The sequence below is a fragment of the Moschus berezovskii genome, chromosome 15 (assembly GCF_049115385.1).
Source record: "Moschus berezovskii isolate FMDL1 chromosome 15, NW_MosBer_1.0, whole genome shotgun sequence".
NCBI lineage: Eukaryota > Metazoa > Chordata > Mammalia > Artiodactyla > Moschidae > Moschus > Moschus berezovskii.
The window spans coordinates 23,979,858-24,001,680 of record NC_142474.1 but is presented as its reverse complement, the minus strand read 5'-3'; the positions used below and the strand labels follow the sequence as shown (position 1 = coordinate 24,001,680).

At 48.4% G+C, this 21,823-nt stretch overlaps 1 protein-coding gene across 1 annotated transcript in view; it reads right to left on the bottom strand.

Moving 5' to 3' along the window:
* Positions 1–21,823, bottom strand: part of LOC129561930 (uncharacterized) — a 59,122-nt gene that overhangs the window by 10,307 nt on the left and 26,992 nt on the right. The window contains exons 2-3 of the mRNA XM_088843888.1: positions 7,513–7,634; positions 5,128–5,299 (exon numbers count right to left, since the gene is read on the bottom strand). Coding sequence (XP_088700014.1) covers positions 5,128–5,299; positions 7,513–7,563 — 223 coding nt within the window. The 5' untranslated portion in view covers positions 7,564–7,634. The remainder of the gene's footprint in view (positions 1–5,127; positions 5,300–7,512; positions 7,635–21,823) is intronic.

Below are 21,823 nucleotides of genomic sequence, written 5' to 3'. Positions count from 1 at the left end.
GAATTCAGACAGAGCACATGGGAGATGGCTTCCTCCCATTCTACAGTATCTGGGGCCTCAGCTGGAAAGAATTGAAGACCAGGCACCCGAATCATCAAAAGGAGTCTGCCCTTACATGTCTGGCAGCCAAGCCTAGCTTGGCTGAGGCTATTAGCTGGAACAGCTGTATGTGCCTCTCCTTGGGTCGTGAGCTTCCTCACAGCATGTCAGCTGGGTTCCAAGAGTGAGTCCCCTGAGACCAAAGCACAGGTGATTATGGCCACATCTAACCTATCCTCAGAAGTCACACAGTGTCACTTCTGCCATATTTTATTTCTAGAAACCATCACAGGAGGGGTCATAGACCCCACCCCTTGACAGGAAGAGAGTCAAGGAATTTGGAGCCATATTTTTTAAAATGCTTGAACAATGTGTAGCTCATCATAAGGACACATTAAATGTTAGCTGGAAGAAGTGGCAGTAGTAAAATAGTGGCAGGGTTCAATCCTGTATATGCTGAAATAACCATAAGACACTAGGCATAAAAAAGTTAATGGAGGAGGCACAGAAGCAGGTCCCTGGAACCTAACATCCCCACTAGGCTGAAAGACGGAGTTTGGATAATAAGAGCTAATAGGTATTGAGTGCTTACTAGATGGCAGGCACAGAGCCAAGTGCTTTCCATGCATGATCTTATATAATCCACATAGTGATCTAAGAGGCAGGTCTTAGCTTTCCACCCATTTACTGAAGAATATCCAGGGCTCAGAGAAGCGAGGGCTTCCTGGTGGTGCTAGTGGCAAAGAATCTGCCTGCCAATGCAGGAGCATGAGAGATGAAGGTTCAATCCCTGAGTCAGGAAGATCCCCTGGAGAAGGGAATGGCAACCCACTCCAGTATTCTTGCCTGGAGAATGCCAGGGATAGAGGAGCCTGGCGGGCTACAGTCCGTGGCATCCCAAAGAGTCGGACACAACTGAGCGACTAATACCTTCATACCAGACAAGTGAAGGGTCTTGCCCGAGCCCACACAGCTAGGAAGAGGCACAGTCAGGATTTGAACCTAGGCAGCAGGTTGTCAGAGCTGGGCAGCAGGTTGTCAGAGCTGGTCTTTGTTTCCCAAGACGAAGCTGGGCACTAGCCAGCCTGCCAGGTGGAACAGGCCATCCTGACTGTTTGGTGACAGACAGGGAGGGCTCGTGCTACAGGATGGAGAGCCAGGACCAGGAGGTTTGTCAGCTGCAAGCCCACAGTCACAGGCTGGGGGATGGGGGCCAAGACCTCCGTCTGGAGGGATGGGGGAGGGGGGCAGTGAAGAGAGCCCAAAGAACGAGACAGAACCCCCGTCCAGAGGCAGCAAAGCACTAAGGGGTGAAGATAAAGCCTGGGTCACCAGAACTGAGCCTCTGGATCACAGCGGGGCTCTGACCTCTGTTCCCTGGAGCACCCACGGCAGTCACTGGTCCCCCGCTTGGAGCAGGACTCAGCCTGCCACTGGAAGCCAGGAGCACTCGGTGTAGTGGGAGGAGCAGGAGGATGGGGAGGGAGCACCACTCCATACCCCAGCCAGCAGGGGACTCACCACAGTTCCAGGTGCATAAGGGCACTGCCGCGGGGTGGGTGGCTCTCTCCCCCTCCGGTGGGGTGCTGCTGGCCTTGGCGCCTCTTCTCAACTGCTCTCTTTCCCTTCCTTCCTTCCTTATTTCCAGCCAGCCCTCCTTCCATGCTTCCTTCTTTCCTTCTATCCTTTCTTCCATGCCTGATTTCCACGCTTCCCTCTCTTCCTCTCTCCCTCCTTCTTGCCTTTCTGTCATTCCTTCCCCCTTATGAAATCTCACAAGAAGAAGCTACCTCCCCCAAAGGCAAGGGTCAGTCTGGTCCGAACCTGGTCATGACCATGGACTTCTTCATAAAATGAAGCACATCTGCTGAGCCATCACAAAGCTAGTCCTGAGGGTGTCACGAGTCTGTGAGGAGCTCCTTCGACTCTCCCCCAATCAGATTCTGTTGTATCTGCCAAGTCTTCTCCACCCCAGAGTCAGAGGGCATCTCCCAGAGCACATGAATACCCTGGGTGTTACTAGGAGGCAGCTTCAGGGGCACTGGATCATGAGCTGGATCGCCTTGGACTAATTGCTCAGTGCCTCTGAGCCCTGGTTTTCTTGGCTGAAACCACTTCACAGGTTGAGAAGAGGGTGGGACAGAACAACACAGTTGTGCCCAGTCCCAGGAGTAATTCTGTCTCCACCAGTCCCTTGCTGGCACAGGCCTCTGACCTTTCTCCCAGGCCCATGGGGCAGAGCCAACTCCCAGCTGACACTGGCAAGCGGCTAGGAGGGTGGACCGGCAGGCTGTCAGGGCCGGCCTTGTGCCCAGAGAACCTTCTGTGCCACTGTTCCTCGGCCAGGCAGGCCCAGCCCACCAGCCACTTCCCGTGTCCCTGGCAGGACAAGGCTGGAGGCCCCTCCTCTCTGCCTCTTGCTCCGTTGACCACGGTGGCTACCCTCCTCCCCCCAGGCCCTGGAAACAGAAGTCTCCAATATAAATGCAAATTTGCTGTGGTCCCTAGTCTCAGGCTGGCAGCTCCAGCCTGTATCACAGGCTGGGGACCTGAGCTGACACTGGCCCAGAGGAGATAAGCCCCTCTGGGCCACCCCCGCCCCAGGCCCTGCCCACCCCTCAGCCTGTCAGCTTCACAAAGACCCCAGGGAGTCCCAGGCGTTCCCCTTCCCTGCCCAGAACGCCTGTGATGAGCTTGCGAAGCGCCCCTCACCATAATCAAGGAGGTCTGCAATCCTCAAATAGTGATGATATTCTACCTCCTGAGCCTCCTGTTCTAGCCTCCCGGGCTGGCAGGGGCAAAGCCTCAAAGCAGAGAGAAGGGCCAATCTCTACCCTCATAACCCACCAAGCTCAGGGTCACCACGAGCCCACAGCATCCCTTTGTGTGAACTAGAAACAGCCACTCCTTCTTCCTGGTGCTAGGTGGCCTCTTAGCTTACCCTTTTAGCTGGGTACCCTTGAGCCCAGCACTTGCACAACCATAAGCGTGGCCCATCTCCTCTTTGGGACTTGGTCACCTTTCTGGCCAGAGATCACCTGGAGAGACCTCTGGGTATTGTACAACTCCTCGAACACAGAGGCCCTAGAACTGGACAGGGCAGCCCCATGGGTACGAGCTCTTCCAACTAGGGTGTCTTATCATCCTTCCATTCCTAGGTCCCAGACACTCCTGCCCATAAGCCACAACTCTAGGACACTTAACAAGGGAGCCAGGTGACTCTGGCAGAAGCACCCGTGAGCTACCTGAGACTGAAGTGGCACAGGTCTGGGGTCCTGAGTAGGACTGGGTACAAATCCAGTTCATTCATGGTGCCAGCTTCAATGTCACCTCCTCGGAGAAGCCTCTCCTGATGACCTCACGTGGTACAGTCCTTTCCTTACTTCCAGAAACCATATCTTTTTGCCCTCTTGGTTTTCTTCATAGCAGTTATCATTATGTGAAATTACCTCATTCGTGTATGTCTTTCTGTGGTTGTTTTCTGCTTACTGTTTTCTGCCTCACTTTTGCCTTACTGGAATTCAGCTTTCTACTAGAGCAGGCACCATGAATTGATAACTTCTCCCTTGACACTTTCTGGGAGGTGATGGATCCGACGCCAGAGGGTGAGTGTAAAGTGTTCACGGAGACAGCCAAGGGTGCTTAGTAGAGAGCCAGCACACAGCAGGCACTCAATAAATGCTAATGGTTATCATTGTTACTGTTGTCATCAAAGGGTTGTGGGTGTACTGGCCCCAGAGGTCCAAGTCCTGATATACTTCTTCACAAATTCCAAAGCCACCACTAGAGCCAAGTGTTCCTCTCCCATGTATTCACTCCATGAGCGCGTGCGCGCGTGTATGTGTGTGTGTGTGCGTGCACGTGCGTGTGTGTTAGGCACTCAGTCATGTCCGACTCTTTGTGACCCCTTGGACTGTAGTCTGCCAGGCTCCTCTGTCCATGGGATTCTTCAGGCAAGAATACTTCAGTGAGTTGCCATTCCCTTCTCCAGGGGATCTTCCCTAACTTCCCAACCCAAGGATCCAACCTGGGTCTCCCACATTGCAGGCAGATTCTTACCATCTGAGCCACCAGGGAAGCCTGCTCACCCCATGAGCAGCACAACCAAATTGCTTCTTCCCTCCAGGCCTCCATTCTTCTCTGTAAAGGAATGGGGTAACCTCCCCCATAGCCTGAAATTGCACAAAGTTGCTACAAGTATTAAGTGACAATGAAGAAGGAAAGACACTTGTTAGTCCCTACATATGCTTTCAGTAACATAATGAATGACTTGCCCCTCCTCTGAATAGGATGTCTTCATCTTCTGGAGCTGCCCAGAGTCCTCCCTAGAGTCCTGAGGCTTTGCTGTTCCCTGACCCACCCCAGCCATGTCTTAGACTTCTTCGAAGGAGGGGGTTTCCATCAAGGCAGAGTTTCTCAAAGTTTTGACACAACTATACCACCTCCCCTCACCAACTCTTACTTTCTTTCTGTTTGTATTTCATATAATTTACTCAATATTTTTCTTTAAATTGTCTCATTAAAAAAATTAATAAATAGGAGAAGGAAATGGTAACCCACTCCAGTATTCTTGCCTGGAGAATCCCATGGACGAGGGAGCCTGGTGGGCTACAGTCCACGGTGTCACAAAGAGTCGGACACGACTGAGTGACTTCACTTCACTTCATAGAAAAGAAGGTTTGGAAGGGCAGCCACCTCTAAGTAATACTGACAGTTGGTCTGTTTTCCTTTTTTCAAACTTTTGTGTTTCTCAAATGTTTTATATTGGATATGTGTTATTCTATAATGAGAAAAAGTAAAGGTGACTAAATAAAAGCAACGTCGGGGAAAAAAAAATTAATAAATAAAGCCAGTTCGCGCTAATGGAAAACTTTACACCACTGCCATAAACAAAACTTGTATCAATTAATAATTTTAAATATACGTTGATATTTGCTGACATAAATACTTATCTATTAAAAGTTTGATACTCCTAGCAAGATGAGAGTCCTGTTCTAAGGTTTTCAAGTTCTCAAGCTGAGCATTCTCTAGGGGACTTTTTTAATTTTTCGGTTCACTGGAAAAATATTTCATGAGAAACTTGCTTACCTAGTCTCAGTTGGCAGCAGCTGTAAGTGACACTATTACCAGTTCTCAACACACAGAAAGACTTGTTGGGGCAGCCACTCACACCGTTCAAAATACAATTAGTTAGAGACTTCTTTGGCAGTCCAGTGATTAAGATGCCAAGCTTCCACTGCAGAGGGTACAGGTTTGATCCCTGATCGGGGAGTTAAGATCCCACAAGGCATGCAATGTGGTTAAAAAAAAAAGAAAGAAAGAAATACAATTAGTTAACAGAGAAGTAACACCCAGGCCAGTCTCAACAGGTATTTCTTGGCTCTTTTTGTTCAACACCACCTAATAAAGGTGTCTTACCTGTGAGGGGAGTGGGAAGGAGAAGGGTAAAGTCTTCTTCCCATAGAGGGACCATCTCCATGCCTGCAACCAAACCCACCTCCTAACTACTCTCAGATCAAAACACAGTCTCCAGGATCCTCTACCTGGTGCCATCCATCCACTTTACTGATTCTAGACTCTTGGGAAGGGCAATTTAATACAATGTTGTTCTGGGAAGGGAATCAAGTAAGACCTCTGGCAAATTTGGTACAATGGATCAGAAATCTTTAATTGGAGGGGCAATTTCTCTCCTAGGACTTTATCTACGAGAAATCACCATGAATATAGACCAAATAGCTGCAGGATGTTGTTAACAAATCTGTTGATAATAATGAAAAGCTGAAACACAGGAGGTGAAAACATGCATAGGGGATTCAGTAAATAGTATGTTTCATGCAAAAAAAAAAACTATGCAACCATTTACCAATAATGCTGTAGAATTTTAGACATAGAAAAATGTTCATGTTATATTCTTAAGTAGAAAGAGTTAATCGCTCAGTCATGTCTGACTCTTTGCAACTCCATGGACCATAGCCCGCCAAGCTCCTCCGTCCATGGGATTTTCCAGGCAAGAATACTGGAGTAGGCTGCCAATTCCTTCTCCATGGGATCTTCCCGACCCAGGGATAGAACCCATATCTCCTGCATTGCAAGCAGGAGATACTCTTTACCTTCTGAGCCACCAGGGAAGGCCCCATAAGTAGAAAAGTAGCTATAAAATAGGACATACAATATGTCTCATTTTTAATATGTGTACAAATGTACTGTAGAAAGAATAGGATGGATTTGTGTTGGAGAAAATTTCTCAAACAAGAAACAAAAAGTCCAAACCATAAAAGGCAAATATTAATAAACTAATATACATTAGAATTAAGACTGTTCAAAGTTCACCATAAAAAAATGAAAAAATAAGCCACAAACTGGGAAATGTTTGTAACAATCTGACAAAGATTAGCATTCAAAGTATATAAAGAGTTCCTACAAATCAATAAGACAAAGACAATCAAAAAGAAAAATAAGCTGAAAATTTGAACACAGAAAATAGAAAACATGAACAGCCAGTGAGCATATGAAAAGATGCTCAACCTCTTAGTAATTCAGGAAATCCAAATTAGAAGCTCATTTCATGTCCACTAGATTGGCAAAACCTGAAAGGCTGGACAAATCCAAACAGGATCACTTGCATGGAGTAAGGAAAGCTCCTTGACACTGGTTTTAGGGGGTCAATTTGTACACCTTTAGAGAACAACTTGTCATTATTCTTCACTTACTCCATAACCCAGCAATCCCATTCCTGGATACATTCTAGAGAAACTTATACCTGTGCATGGGAAAGGCGGGCAATGATGTTCAGGTTGGCAGGACTGAGCCCTCAGCCTCCTGCCCTTCAAAGTGAAAGTGTCAGTCGCTCAGTCATGTCCGACTCTTTGTGACCCCATGGACTATAGCCCACCAGGCTCCTCTGTCCATGGGCTTCTCCAGGCAATACTACTGGAGCGGGTTGCCATTCCTTTCTCCAGGGGATCTTCCTGATCCAGGGGTGGACCCCATATCTCCCACATTGCAGGCAGGTTGTTTACCGTCTGAGCCAAAGATGCCTAAAGCACCTGATGAATTCATCTCCCTTCCACCCTGCCTTCTGGCTTTCTTTTGTTTCATTTGCCCTGGGGCTGGGCCTTAACTCTTGCCCAATTCTGGGTGGTGTGATTCAGCCTTCAGCCTTGTTGGGCAGCCGTGGATGGGCGAGCAGATCTCAGACTCATCAACTGAGTGGAAGTAGTGAGATGAGCAGGAGCTTCAGTGACTCTCCCAGGGGCCAGGGAGAGGCCAAGAGTGCTCAGGGTGTGGGAGAAGTGGTAGGTTTGCAGGCAGAACTGGCTCACAGACCACTCCGCTGCTGTACAAAAGACCAGGCAGCTCGATACGAAGTCATCAGAAGCATCTCTAAGATACACTGCCAAGGGGAAGAAAGCAGGCAGAGCAGCTACCCTTGTAAAGTGTGTGTACGTACATTCACTTGTGTGCAGAAAATACCTCTGAGCCCAGAAAACTGGCGTCCAGGGAGGAGGAGGAGTGGCTAGCCATCAACAGTAGGAGAGATTTCCTTTCATTCCATCCCCTTCTGTACCTTTCTATTTTGTATGCTGTATATGATCCTATGGGGAAATAAATACAGTAATTAAAACATGGAAACAAAACGCAATCATATTAAATATAACACTGATGTAACTATTAGGTGATTCCAATCTGTTGTTGATCACCGTTGACATAATGCTGCATTGTAGGCACATAATTAAACTTTATTGCTTTGAATCTTAGAAAGTTTTCATTATTTTTTATTTGGCTGTGCTGGGTCTTAATTGTGGCATGTGGTATCTCAGCTGTGGCACGCAGGGTCTAGTTCCTTGACCAGGGATCAAATGCGGGCTCCTGCTTTGGAAGCTCAGAGTCTTAACTGCTGAACCAACAGGGAAGTCCCTGGGAAGTTTTGAAAATATTTTTCCAGTCAATTTTTATAGGTTTCAGGACCCTGTGGCTTCTTGCACTGCCCTGTCCAGGTCAAAGGCATAGAGCAGACCCCTTCATCACCTATGCCCAGCAGGGCACTGATTCCCCAAGGGCTACTTTAGGCCTGCATCCCTTTGATTTAAATCAGCTTTTGGGTTGTACCTCAGGGTTGCTCTGTATCTCAAGTGGGTCCATGGGGAACTGGCATGGCCCTCCCCTTACTCAGGAGCAAAACCACCCAAGGTCACTTTCTAGACATCAGTCTCCCAGCGGTCTCTATGGCACATGTGTGTCTTCCCAGCTGAGATACTCAGCTGTCTCCCACTCCTCCTCCCCTTGCTCACTCTTGTATAGCCCCACTGGTTTCCTTGTTCCTCAACTCCCACTATGGCAGGAAGAATTCTAAGATGGCACCCAAGATTTCCAACCCCCTAGGTGTGCCTGTCCAGCATAATCCCCTGGACTGTGCCTATGATGGAGTTCACTCCCATGATTAGGTTAGGTTATATGGCATAGCTGACTGTGTGATGAGATGGCTGGATGGCATCACTGACTCAATGGACATGAGTTTGAGTAAACTCCGAGAGTTGGTGATGGACAGGGAGGCCTGGCATGCTTCAGTCCACAGGGTCGCAAAGAATCGGACGTGATTAAGCGACTAAACTGAACTGACTGTGCCAGACTTGAGACTCACAGAGGTGTGAGCTAAATGGATCTTGTTTTCAGCCACTAAATCAATCCCTGGGTCATGAAGATCCCCAGGAGAAGGAAATGGTAACTCACTCCAGTATTCTTGCCTGGAAAAGCCCATGCACAGAGCAGCATAGTAGGCTACAGTCCATGTGGTCGCAAAGAGTCCGACACGACTGAGTGACTTAGCACGAACACACACCAGGTCTTAGTTGCAGCCTATGGGATCCCCAGTTGTGGCATGCAGGATCTAGTTCCCTGACCAAGGATTGAACCAGGGCCCCCTGCTTTAGGAGCTTGGAGTCTTAGCCACTGGACCACCAGGGAAATCTCCATAGAACCCTATTTTTATCCAGTGTGTTGTAATCATTTATTCACTGTCATCATTTTTTCTGATGCTCAAATCATCCCAGTAGCTCCTAGGCTCTGTTGACATGTTCCCAGCATTACTTGAGCACTTCTACTTATTTCATAGCACAAAGTATATGCTCCAGGCTTACTGTGTACTTTCCTTGGCCCAATTCTCAAGTCAGTCATTTTCCCAAGGATTCCTGGTTCCTTTCAGTGGACAATGCTACATTTAGCAACCAAGATTTGGTGTGAGGAGTACTCATCGCTATGTGGGTATTAGTGCTCCTAGGCTCTCTTTGTGGACAGAACTGAGAAACACATGTATGGGGCACAGACACACACATTTACATCCATGCTTAACTGTCTACACTTTTCTAATGCCATTAGCTCACACTGATTCCCCCAGCACCACTGGGTTCACACTAGCCTTTCCCATTTTCATATCTGTGATTCCCTTCTCTGACCTGTCCTCACTCAGCTGCTTTTCCATGACTGGTCCCATGTCCTGCCCACCACCTCCAACAAATATTGGAAAAGGGAAGGAGGAAAGAGGAAGCTGAAATTTAAAAAAAATTTTTGAACTAGTACAAAAATTAAAACTATAGAAAAGAACATAGTGAAAAATCTCCCTCCTACCCATCTCATTCCAATCCTGGTCCTGTCCACAGCTACAAGTATTATTATTAGTTTGTTATATACACAAGCTGGTATTAAAATATTTTTTATTTCCCCCCTCTTTTACTCAAAGTATTTCTGACATCCCTTTTATTTGTCAGTATATCTTGGAGATCTTTCTGTATCAGTACATAAAAAGTGACCTCACCCTTTTTGTAGTTGTATAGTCTTCCTCTGGCTAGTCCATAGTTCATTTAACCTCATTTAACTTCATTTAAATGACAGACATTCAGACTGCATCTGAGGTGATGGGCGAAACAAGACTGCAGTGAATAACCTTGAATGTATTCATTTCACATGTGTCCATACACATCCACAGATTACATTTTCAGAAGTGGGATCATTGGTGTGACCTGTTACGTTTATGTGTTTAATGATGAAAGGTCTCCCCTCTTAGAACATCAGCTCCAAGAGGAAAGGGACCCTGTTCTTTTTGTTTTTCTTCCCTCTGGCTGAGCTGGGTCTTCATTGCAGCCGCGAGCGTCCTCTGGTTGGGGCATGCAGGCTCTTCATTGTGGTGCACGGGCTTCTCAATACAGAGGTTTCTCTTGTTGTAGAACATGGGCCCTAGAGCATGGGCTCTGCAGCTGTGTTTGCAGGCTTAGTTGTTCCACTTAGTATGTGGCATCTTCCCAGACTAGGGATTGAACCCATGTCACCTGCATTGGCAGGTGGATGCTTAAGCACTGGACCACCAAGGAAGTCCAGGGACTCTGTTCTATTCATTACTGTTTTCCCAGCATCCAGAACCATCAGACTATGTCAGGCACTCAGTACATATGTATTCACTAAAGGAATGACCAATGCCCTCTGGTTGTGGCCTTGAGTCTCAAGCACCTCCGGACCATTCACTGTGTGCTAAGTTCTATGCATCATCTTGCTAATCCTCCAGACGCCTCTGTGAGGTAAGGACTGTTTGGACACCCCCACTTTACAGATGAGAGCCCTGAGGCCCAGAGAGGGAACACAATAGGCTGATGTCACACAGCTAATCAATGACAAAGCCACAGTTCCCACCCAGTGAGTCAGACTCTGGAGCCACCAACAGCCTCACCTACTGTTCTCAGTACATCTCTTCTCTCCCCACACACAGCTCAGTCTCCCAGCCCCACGTGGCCCCTTCATCTTGACTCATCTACTTTCCTGGTCCTAGCCACTTCTTCTTAGCCTCAACCCCAGCCAAAGGCGCCGGCTCCGCACCCTCAGCCAACACAGGACAGATCCAAGGAGAGGCGCTGTCATTTCCATACAGCTGTCCCCGGGAGCCAGGCCCTGCCCAAGCCCCCCCATTTCCCCTGAAAAAGCTGAATTGTCTTGGCTGTTTGGGGGGCACCTCTCGGCACAGGCCGGGCTGCCTGGGCAGGGCCTGGCTGAGCTATTATCCTACATTATCTCACTCCCCTGCTCCTGAAAAGAACCAGTGACTGCTCGCCCCCCTCAGCCCTCCCCTGCCTGCTCCTGTCTTTTACACTTAATTACCTCACTCATTACCCCGCAGCCTGCAGAGGCCGGACCACAACTGGGGCGTGAGTAATCCCCACATCACACACCCAGCCAGCCGGCCAGCAAGGAGCAAATTGCTCACACAGCCCATAAATAAAGGAACAGGGCCCACTCAGGCCTTCGGAGCAGAAGGACCTTCACGGAAGCTGCAGTGTGGGGCAGGCAGGGGCCCCAGGTTCCCAGTTGGCCTTTGCCAGCCCTGGTGAGATGATGGCCCCTAGCTCCCCCACCTCTGCTACCCCAGACGGTGACCTTGAACTTCCCCAGGCCACTGAAGTCACAGCTCATTGCCACTGACAGATGGGGCAGCAGGGGCCCATACCCTTCCTCACCACAGCCAGGGAGCTGTCCGCATGGCTTCCAGGCTTCCTGCGTGACCTCTCCAGCCATCTCTCACCACCTCCAACCCCCCCACAGAATGCCCCTGTCCTCTTTCTTCCTCAGCTCCTCTGCACGTGCTGCTGCCCCTGCTTCCTGAGAACCTTTCCTGAGCATCCACAGACCTTGTTCATGTCTACTCACTTGAAAGACCACCTCCTCCAGAGAGCCTTCCCTAATCCCTCTGGGCTGTGTGAGGGAACCTCATGGACCCATCAAAGCATCAAGCCTCTTCGTTGTCACTGGCTTTGCTTGTATCTTATGAAGGGAGGACTGAGCCGCATACACGTCCCTGTGCCGAGTGCCCAGCCTAGGTCCTGGCACATTACCAGGTCACTTACATCAGTGAGTAGATGAATGAGGTGAAGACTGCTAAGCTGTCTGTGCTGCATGAAGGGATTTGAACCCCCTTTCCCCTGTGACAAGGGTCTCCCCCTTCCCAGGCTATAGGTTCCTGCAGTCCAGGGCCTCTGCGCTCATAAGGGAGGATGATCTAGGACTTCTCTTAGGTTAAAACTTCCCTCCCCCTCTAGAAGGTCAGGCTCAGGCTCCTTCCCTCACATCACCTTGGCAAACACCAGCTTCTCCCCGCTGAGACAAGATAGCCCAGGCTTGGCCAGGAACTCACCTGCACAACCTCTTCTCTTTCACTTCCTACATCACCTCCCACCACCTCTGCTGGTCCATCACCTCTCACAGCACCTCAGGGCGGCTGACCCAGGAGCTGGCTGTGTGGTCAGCTTCTCCTGGCCTGAAGAACTTCATCTCACCCTCCTGCTCCCCTCATAGACCCAGGATACCGGAGGGAACTCAGAAAGATTCCCTTGAAAAGGCAGGGAGCTCCTAAAACCCAATGGTCCAGAGTTCATGAAACCCTTTGATATCTGGTGAAGCCTATGGACCTCTCTCAGAATAATGTCTTTAAATTCATAAAATATACAGCATTACAAAGGAAACCAATTATATTGAAAGTTATAAAAATGTTAAAAATAAATCTACATTACAGCAATACATATGTTTCTTGATTATGCATTATAGCACAAGGATTTAGCAAAAAACTGTTGCAATTTCCAAGTCATGATGAGTGTAAATGGCATTTCAAGTTATCTGGAACATCTGTAATGTGACAAGAAAATATCTGTGATTTCTATTAGTGACAATGTTACAGGCCCTGTTAATGCCACTATGATCTGTGGCCTGCATTCATTACAGAAGGAATGAAAAATTTCAGAAAGAAGCTAGTGAAATTGAAGGCGCAATCCTTTTTCTATCTCAGTTAATGGTGGGCCTCCTGTATTATTTCTATGGACCCCAGGTTAGGAGCATCTGTGATGGGGAATGACAAGTGTATCTCAAGTAAACTAACATTTCCATTCCTGTATTTTGGCAGACATCATTAATCAATTAGAGCAGTCTTCCACACTGAGCCCAAACTCAGTTCCAAAATCTATCTCAACACTATGCTTTGGGCTACAGCTACCAACCAATCAACATAGGTTCTTAAGCTGAAGTCAATTTGCCATTCCTTGGGGTGGGGAGGGGGCAATGCCATTGTCAGAATGAGATTAAGGGCAAAGAGGCAGTAAAATGAGGTCGAGCAACAGTGCAGGACAGCACAGCAACAGCACATTAAAAAGCAGAGACATTACTTTGCCAACAAAGGTCTGTCTGGTCAAAGCTAAGGTTTTTCCAGCAGTCACGTATGGATGTGAGAGTTGGACCACAAAGAAGGCTAAGCACTGAACAACTGATGATTTCACACTGTGGTGCTGGAGAAGACTCTCGAGAGTCCACTGTACAGCAAGGAGATCAAACCAGTCAATCCTAAATGAAATCAACCCTGAATATTCATTGGAAGGACTGGTGCTGAAGCTGAAGCTCCAATACTTTGGCCATCTGATGCAAAGAGCCAACTCATTGGAAAAGAACCCTGATGCTGGGAAAGACTGAGGGCAAGAGGAGAAGGGGCAACAGAGGATGAGATGGTTGGACAGCAACATAGACTCAATGGACATGAGTTCGAGCAAACTCCAGGAGATAGTGAAGGACAGGGAAACCAAGTGTGCTGCCATCCATGGGGTTGCAAAGAGTTGGACGTGACTAAACAACAACATCAGTACAGGGAGAAGGCATAAAAACAGAACAGCCTAATGTACGTTAGCAGGGCAAATAGTCACCAAAAACCTTATGAAATATCTGGGCAAATTATTAGAAGTCCAAGATCAAGAGTGAGAAAGGTGACAGTCCCTTTCTGCTCAGCTCTGCTTATATATTTTGGGGAGTTCTGTGTTCAGTTCTGGGCCTCACACTCTCAGAAAAACATCAAAAAACTGGGACATGGTTCAGGGAAGCTACCAGGATGGGCAGATATGTGGAAAGCATATCCTGTATCACTAATTTACTCACCGTGAACAGGTACTAAGACTTCCCTCTGAGTCACCTTGTGCTGGGAGTTGGGAACACCAATAGGAGCAGCCCCAGGCCACTGCCCTTGGAGTGAACTTGGAAAGAACCGGGTGTCTTCCTATCCCTGAGGAGCCATTCTGGACCAGAAGGATAGAACCTGTGGTATTCCACTCAATCTGGGAAAAATATTACTACTGGAGTTTCTGGCTTCCCAGGTGGCACTAGTGGTAACCCATCTGCCAATGCAGGAGACATTAGAGACTCAGGGTTAGATGCTCGGGTCGGGAAGATTCCTTGGAGGAGGGCACAGCAATCCACTCCAGTATTCTTACCTGAAAATCCCATGGGCAGAGGAGCCTGGTGGGCTACAGTCCAGAGGGTCGCAAAGAGTCGGACACAGTTGAAGCAACTCAGCATGTACACATCCAGCATGCACACTGGAGTTTCCAGACAATGGCTGCTGAATCATCAAGGATCCATGGTAGCAAACATGCTTGAAGAACCTCCAAGAGGGTCAGACACCAAGATAAGAGGCTTCTTGTGTCCAAAATAAAAAAGAAGAAAAAAATAGGTCAAAGGCCTGGCCTGAGGGAGATGTCCCTGCTAAATGGGCCCCAAGGCCAATGCTGGAGGCCGAGTTCCTGATCTTTGTCCCTGGTGCTTTTGGACACTCAGTGTAGAGGCTGACATACTCTAGCCAGTGTGTGATGGGCCTAGGGCTGACTACATGACTGCCCCTGGCTACAGAAGACATGCGGGAGGCCAGTACCGACCCTGCCAGTGGGAGGAGGGGACTCATCAGACCAGGTAGTTGGAAGGTTCTGGGCAATTGAAAGGAAGGTCACCTGTCCACTCAAGTCACCAAGGGTTGGGTTCCTCTGCTGTGCCCGGCTTTGTGCTCAGCACTTTCCTTGGATTGTCTCTGTTAAGCATCTCCTCTCTCCCCAGCGTATGATGTGCTTATCAATGCACATTTGACAGGTAAGAAAAGTGAGACCCAAAGAAATTAAGTCATTTGCCCTGTTCTTTTAACTCCTCCACAGAGGTGGGCCAGCTGAAGCAGAGGGAATCACTACCCACTTTGAAGCCAACCCAGACAGGTGAGTTCTAGGTGCCCCCAGACCTGGGATCTCTAGGATTGCAGACTGCACCTGCCACAGCCAATGCAAATGTGGATTCCCTGTGTCCCAACCAAGCACCTGCTGCCTTCTGGACTCTATGCAAAAGTCATCTCTTCAGAGGGGTTCCTTACCCACCCCATCTAAAACAGAGGGGTTTCTTCAGAGGGGTTCCTTACCCACCCCATCTAAAACAGAGGGGTTCCTTCAGAGGGGTTCCTTACCCACCCCATCTAAAACAGCCCCATTCTACCTCTGTCCCATGTCACTTGTCTTCCTGACACTTTGTAAACAGGAAGCTGGCGTATCTACATGTTTCTTATTATCTGTCAGCACAGGAGGGCGGACATGAGCTGCCTGAGAGCAGGTCTTTGCTCTGTCCACTGCTGCATCCTCAGTTCTGAGCACAGTGCCTGGCACAGAGTAGATGCTCAGTAAATATCTGCAGACTTACTAGCTGTGAGCCCTTGGGCAATTTCTTAACTTCTCTATACCTATGTTGTCCTTTATAACATGAGTGTCATCATACTACCTCCAAAAGCGGTCATGAAAATTCCATGAGTTCATGCTGTATCACAGCCAAGGAGGAAGAAAAGTTGCTCAGTCGTGTGCAACTCTTTGCGACGCCATGGACTGTAGCCCACCAGGCTCCTCTGTCCATGGGACTGTCCAGGCAAGAATACTGGAGCGGGTTGCCATTTTCTTCTCCAGGGGATCTTGCTGACCTAGGGATCGAACCCAGGTCTCCTGCATTGCAGGCAGATTCTTTACCATCTGAGCCACCAGGGAAGCTCCTGTATCACAGCCAAGAAGACCTTTTAATGAGCCCCTACCATGTGCCAGGTCAGTGGCATTTCACTGCAGGGCCTTGACCATTAGAGCCTCAGGAGTCAACAGGGGATACTCCTTGGGGCTGAAAGGTTTAAGAGGTCAACAGAGAGAGTGAACTCCACATTCAAAATGGCTGATGTTACTGAGTCCCAACTGTGTGTGAATGAGCATCCTAAACAGCTCACTGGATTCCCACCTGCTCTGTGAAGGAGGTACCATTAGCATCCTCCTTTGACAGCTGAAGAGACGGAGGTACAAAGAGGATAGGTAAGTTGCCCAGGGTAGATAACTCATCAGTAAGCAGCAGAGGAGGGATCTGAACCCAGGCCATCCATGCTTTTAACCTCTCTGCTCCCCTGGTGCTCTACAGTCAGAGTGAGAGAGAGGGGAGGCTGTGAAGGTGTGCACTTGAAACCTGTGGTTGTTCTGACTTCTTAGGAGTCTGTCCACTAGTCTGGGGTCAGGCACTGGTCAATATTGACAGCCCCCTGCCTCCATGCACCTGGGCCACCTCCTGACTTTCTCCGGAAGCTGATGGGTCCCAGCTGGTATATGAGCAGAGGCAGAAGCAGGAGGCAGAGCTAGAGGGTGTAGAGAAGGGTTGATTCCTCTGTGCCAGGAGCCCTGGGAGCCCGGAAATGCCAACTCTGCAGCTTCGGCAGCCGCCTTAGCATCTGCCAGGGATGGTTCTCAGCTCGGCTGGTGGGGAAGAGATGGAGGCAGGAGAGGCCACCGTGGGGTGAAGGAGCCAGCCTTGATCTGGCAGGCAGCAGCCTGAAAGTCCCAAAGAAGGCACTTGCTTGTTCTGTGCCTCAGTTTCCCCAACTGCCAAACAGGGATAGGCAGGGAATGATGCTGATATCCTGAAGACTATCCAAGTAGAGCTTCTATTTATCAAGTGCTGATTATGCTCCAGGCCTCATAGAGCCCTGTTTAGCCTTAGTTTACAAAGCTGACACAGAGGCACATAGAGGCAAAGTGACTTACCTAAAATTACACAGCCTGAAGAGGAACAGCTGGGATTAACACTTGGCTCAGGGTGACCCAGGCCCAAACTCTGAACTAGCTCACTTGCTTCAATGTGAGGCTCTTGTGAGGGGCTGTTTAGCCTCTCCATCCCTGACACATGCTGAGGGTTTGTCCCAAGGCCCCTCTGACCTGGCAGGGAGCCCAGTGATCAGATTCTTGCAACCAGTCCTTTTCAGAGGTTTCAGGGAGTTGCTTAAAGGGTGACCTTGCCATGGTTCAGAAACATCTCAAACTTGGAAGGAAAGATACTTTAATGCGGGAAGGTCAAGGACTGTGGTAGTCAGGATAGGGACTCAATTATCCCCCAAAGGAGAGGAAAACCTTGAAAGGGTTGATGAACTAACCCAAGTTCGGGCCAAAAAGGATCAAGGTGAGTTGGGGGAGATGGATCACAAGGAGGTTGTTCCAGTCAGTTTATTCATTCATTTAAGATACATATTTATTATTTGCCCAGCACTATATAGGTGATAGTGTGTGGCAGTGAATAGAACAGATATGGGCCCCTACCCCCATTAAGGAGCAGTCAGCCCTCAGGGGTGCAGGGGGAGGGAGATTCCCTTTGGCACCTCTGGCCCTGTTAGAAAGAGGGATTGTATATTTAAGATCAGGGTTTGAATCCTGACACCTAGCTGGGTCTCCGTGGGTAAGTCACTTTGCTTCTCTGAGCCTTGGTTTCTTCATCTGTAAAATGGGGATAGCTGTGGGCCCCCACTTCAAAGACTGTTGTGATGATTAAATAAGGTAATCCACAGAAAGGGTTGGATTTGGCTCTTGGAACATAATAAGTGCTCAAGAAATGTCAGCTAGCATTATTATCATCTGTGTCTTTAAAACACGCTCCTTCCCACTGCATATCATCTCTGTCCTGGGCTAGATCTTGGAGTAAAGCAGGGCAGCGATGGAGGAGGGGTTAACTAGGCAAAGAGGGAGGGAAAGCCTGCTCCGGGCAGCAGAAACAGTATCTGCAAAGGCCTTGAGGTGGGAGGCTTTGCAGGAACAGGGTAGACGCTCCAGGAGCATGTGGGACCCTGCCACACACTCAGCTGCACTAGTCAGGTCCTTTCCTGAAGTTGGTTGAGGCTCTGGGCTCCAGAGACAATGAGGAATGAGAAGGAAAGGTCCCCAGGAGAGGAGGCGGCATGGCAGAGTGGTGAGACCACAGCCTCTGGAGCAGGCTGTCTGGACTGGACCATGGCTCACCACCTACTGGCTGTAAAGCCTTGGACAAGTTACTTAACCTCTCTGGGCTCAGTCTCCTCCCCTGAAAATGGGGCTCATGATACTGACGGGTCAGAAGGCGAGTGTGAGGATTAACGAACGTGATATTTGTAAAGTTTGTAGATGAGTACCTGGCACATAGCCCAGAGCTGTGTTTATTAAATGAATCAAGAAAAACATGCAGCAGCCGAAGGGAGGTGCCCGCCTCTCTGGACTGCAGTCCCTGAGAGCCTCCCACTGCAGCGCCCTCTCAGTCGGCCAGTGTCTGAGCTGAGGCCACCCTCCTTCCGGGACGCTCGGCTGGGGAACCAGGGCCTGGTATTCCACCCAGCACGAGACTCCTCCGCAGGAAGTCTTGGGCCCGGAGCTCCCTGTGGCTCTGGCCAGACTTCCTTCGAGCTGCACCGCTGCCTGGGGCTTCTCTCACCCAGCCTCCTTCTCTCCTTTCACAGATGTCAGGCTTGAGCCCTAGTCTGAAGGCCCACCTCTTTTTCTTGCAGGTGTCATCCCCACAAGTTGCACTTCCATCTTGGTTTTCAAATCTGCTTCCCGGGACCAAATTGACCAGAGAGAGAACATAGCAGTGATCAGATTCCAAAGGCCCCGCCCCAACAAGGCCTTGGGCCATTGTCTCTGAGTCATGGCGTACAGAGCTGTGAAGAGTCAGTTTCAGGCTTCTCCTACCCTCTTTCCTTAGGCTCAGAAGAGGGAGGACCTGGAGAAATACACTGGAGAAACAGGCAGACTAAGGAAGCTCAGTCCATCAACATCAAGTGGATGCATTTGTAGCTACTCTCCTCCTTGGAATTCATACAGAATCCCATTACTGGCGCTGCACAGCAGCTCAGGGACCAACTTGTCCCATGCCCATTTGACAGACCAGAAGGCTGGAGCCCAGAGGAGGAGCAGAGAGAGAAGAATCAGGCTCCCGACTTCCAGAGCAATGCTCCTTTCTAATACCATGGAGTGAAGCCTGAATATAATGCCTGCTCCCCTCTTTTCAGATGTCCAGAGAGAGGTTCAGGTGGCTCTGCCAGCTACCTGGGGTTTCACAGCACTGTGAGTCACACAAAGACACTAGTAGCTCCCCTCCTTCATGATGGGCAAGACAGGGTTGAAATCTGAAGGATACCAGAGCAGATTGGTCAGGCAGAAAGGGCAGAGCCTGCAGCCTTCACCAGCTAAACCAGTTGTGCCAAGCCTGGGACTCCTGGAGGGGCAGGCAGTAGACCACAGGGATGTGAGACCCTCCCCAGCTCTTCCCCACAATAACCATATGGCCTTGGGCCAGTCATTTCACCCTTATCTGTCAACAGGTCAATAACAGAGCCTTCTCCCATGAGGACATGGTGAGGTTTAGATGAGAAATGACATATAAACAAAAGTACAGTCAACAAATACCAAGTCAAATTATTGTGTTCCAGGCACTGCTCTAAATCCTTTTCAGATACATTATCATTTAATCCTCACTGCAACACTGGAGATGGGCTTCCCAGGTGGCCCCGCGGTAAAGAATCCACCTGCCAATGCAGGAGACACAGAAGATGCAGGTTCGATCCCTGGGAGAAGGAAATGGCAATCCAATCCAGTATTCTTGCCTAGGAAATCTCACGGACAGCGGAGCCTGGTGGGCTAAAGTCCATCGGATCCAGAGTTGGACATGAGCAACTGAGCATGCACATACACAACGCTGGGGATACTCCCTTTTAAAATCTCCATTTTACAGATGAGGAAATGGAGGTACAGAGAAGCAAAGCTGGAAAATGACAGAGCATGGATCAGAACTGAAAACAGGCTGATTCCAAATCCCTCTACAGAAAGCCTCTGGCAAGGCCAGTTTCTGTGAAGGGTAGATGTTTAGAAGAGTGCCAGGCATGTGAAGCCACTGTTGATATAGTAATAATTATTGTTGTCATTGGAGAAATTTGCCATAGGCAATGCTATCTTCGCAAAAGTCAGAAGAATGAGTTTCCTGACATGTTTTTTGAAATTTTATCATTTCTTCTCTTCAGAAGTAAGGGAGAAGGTAGCAGGTGCTCAAGATAAATGTTTCTTGAACTGAAACATTTTATAGTCTTATTGGAAAACACAAAAAAGAAGGTGGAGAAACACCCATAGTTCCACCATCCTTCTTTCACTTTTCTGTGCATGTTTATCTTTATTTTGGCCCATAGTTGCAAACGTGCTGTAAGGGATTTCAAGATTTTGCATCTTTCATTGAAAGACAAGGTCTTCCTCCATATGATAATTTTTAATGGCTGCAGAATATTCCATCAAGGGAATGTTTTCTTCACAGCTCCTCCCCATTTTCTCCAACTTGAGGGTTTTATTCCAGTCTCTGATGCTGTAGCAAGCATGCCTGGGATTAAAATTCTTTCCTTATTTGATGTGGCTTGGAGAAATGAATTCCTAAACATGGCTTTTCTGAAACCAGTGAGCCAGTATTGGGGGGAAGTTTGGGAGACAGAAGGCCCTCCCTGGTGTCCTACTGCTGAAACCGTGCCAGAGGTTGTGTATTTCATCCTTGCTTAAGGACACCCGACCCCATGTGTATTTTTGAACTTCAACTTGTGGGCTTAGGGTTTCTTTCATCTGCTAAAGGTGCCTGCCTGCCCACACCACCTACTAGCCAGAGGTCAGAGACTTGGGATCTTATCTTCAGCCCAACAATACTGAACTATGGACCTTGAATACATCACTTCTGTGGGCCTCTCTATGTCACTTCGAGCGGGGATTACCTCTCCACCCTGCCCCCGATGAGGGAGAGTCCTGTCTCAGTTGAGTTCTGTGCCTAATTCACTGTGGACCCTCACTGTCCTGGGAAGCTCTCTGGGCTCAGTTTTACCATCTCTTATGGAAAAGGTTGGAATGGTAGGATCGTCAGGCAGGTAAAAGTGAACTCAAGGGTGCCCACCTGCATTATTCACTCCGCTGTATTAAGCACCACTAAGGGACAGAGATCCCAGTACCCAGTACAAACTCAAGAAAATATGACTACACCACCAACAACTATTGACAACTTCAGTGTGAGCAGTGAAACATTGTTCTCCAACTTTAAAGATCCGCCTTTTAAGGCTGAATCTCACCCAAGAACCAGAAATCAAATTGCCAACAATTTTTGGATCATAGAGAAAGCAAGGGAATTTCAGAAAAACATCTACTTCTGCTTCATTGACTGTGCTAAAGCCTTCCACTGTGTGGATCACAATAAACTGTAGAAAATTTTTAAAGAGATGGGAATACCAGACAACCTAAGCTGCCTCCTGAGAAACCTGTAAGCAGGTCAAGAAGCAACAGTTAGAATCAGACATGGAACAATGGACTGGTTCAAAATTGAGAAAGGAGTTTCTCAAGGCTGCATATTGTCACCCTGCTTATTTAACTTATATGCAGAGTACATCATGTGAAATGCCAGGCTGGATGAATCACAAGCTGGAATCAAGATTGCCGGGAGAAATATCAACAGCCTCAGATATGCAAATGATACCACTCTAATGACAGAGAATGAAGAGGAACTAAAGAGCCTCTTGATGAGGGTGAAAGATGAGAGTGAAAAAACTGGCTTAAAACTCAACATTCAAAAAACTAAGATCAAGGCAACTGGTCCCATCACTTTATGACAAATAGAAGGGGAAAAA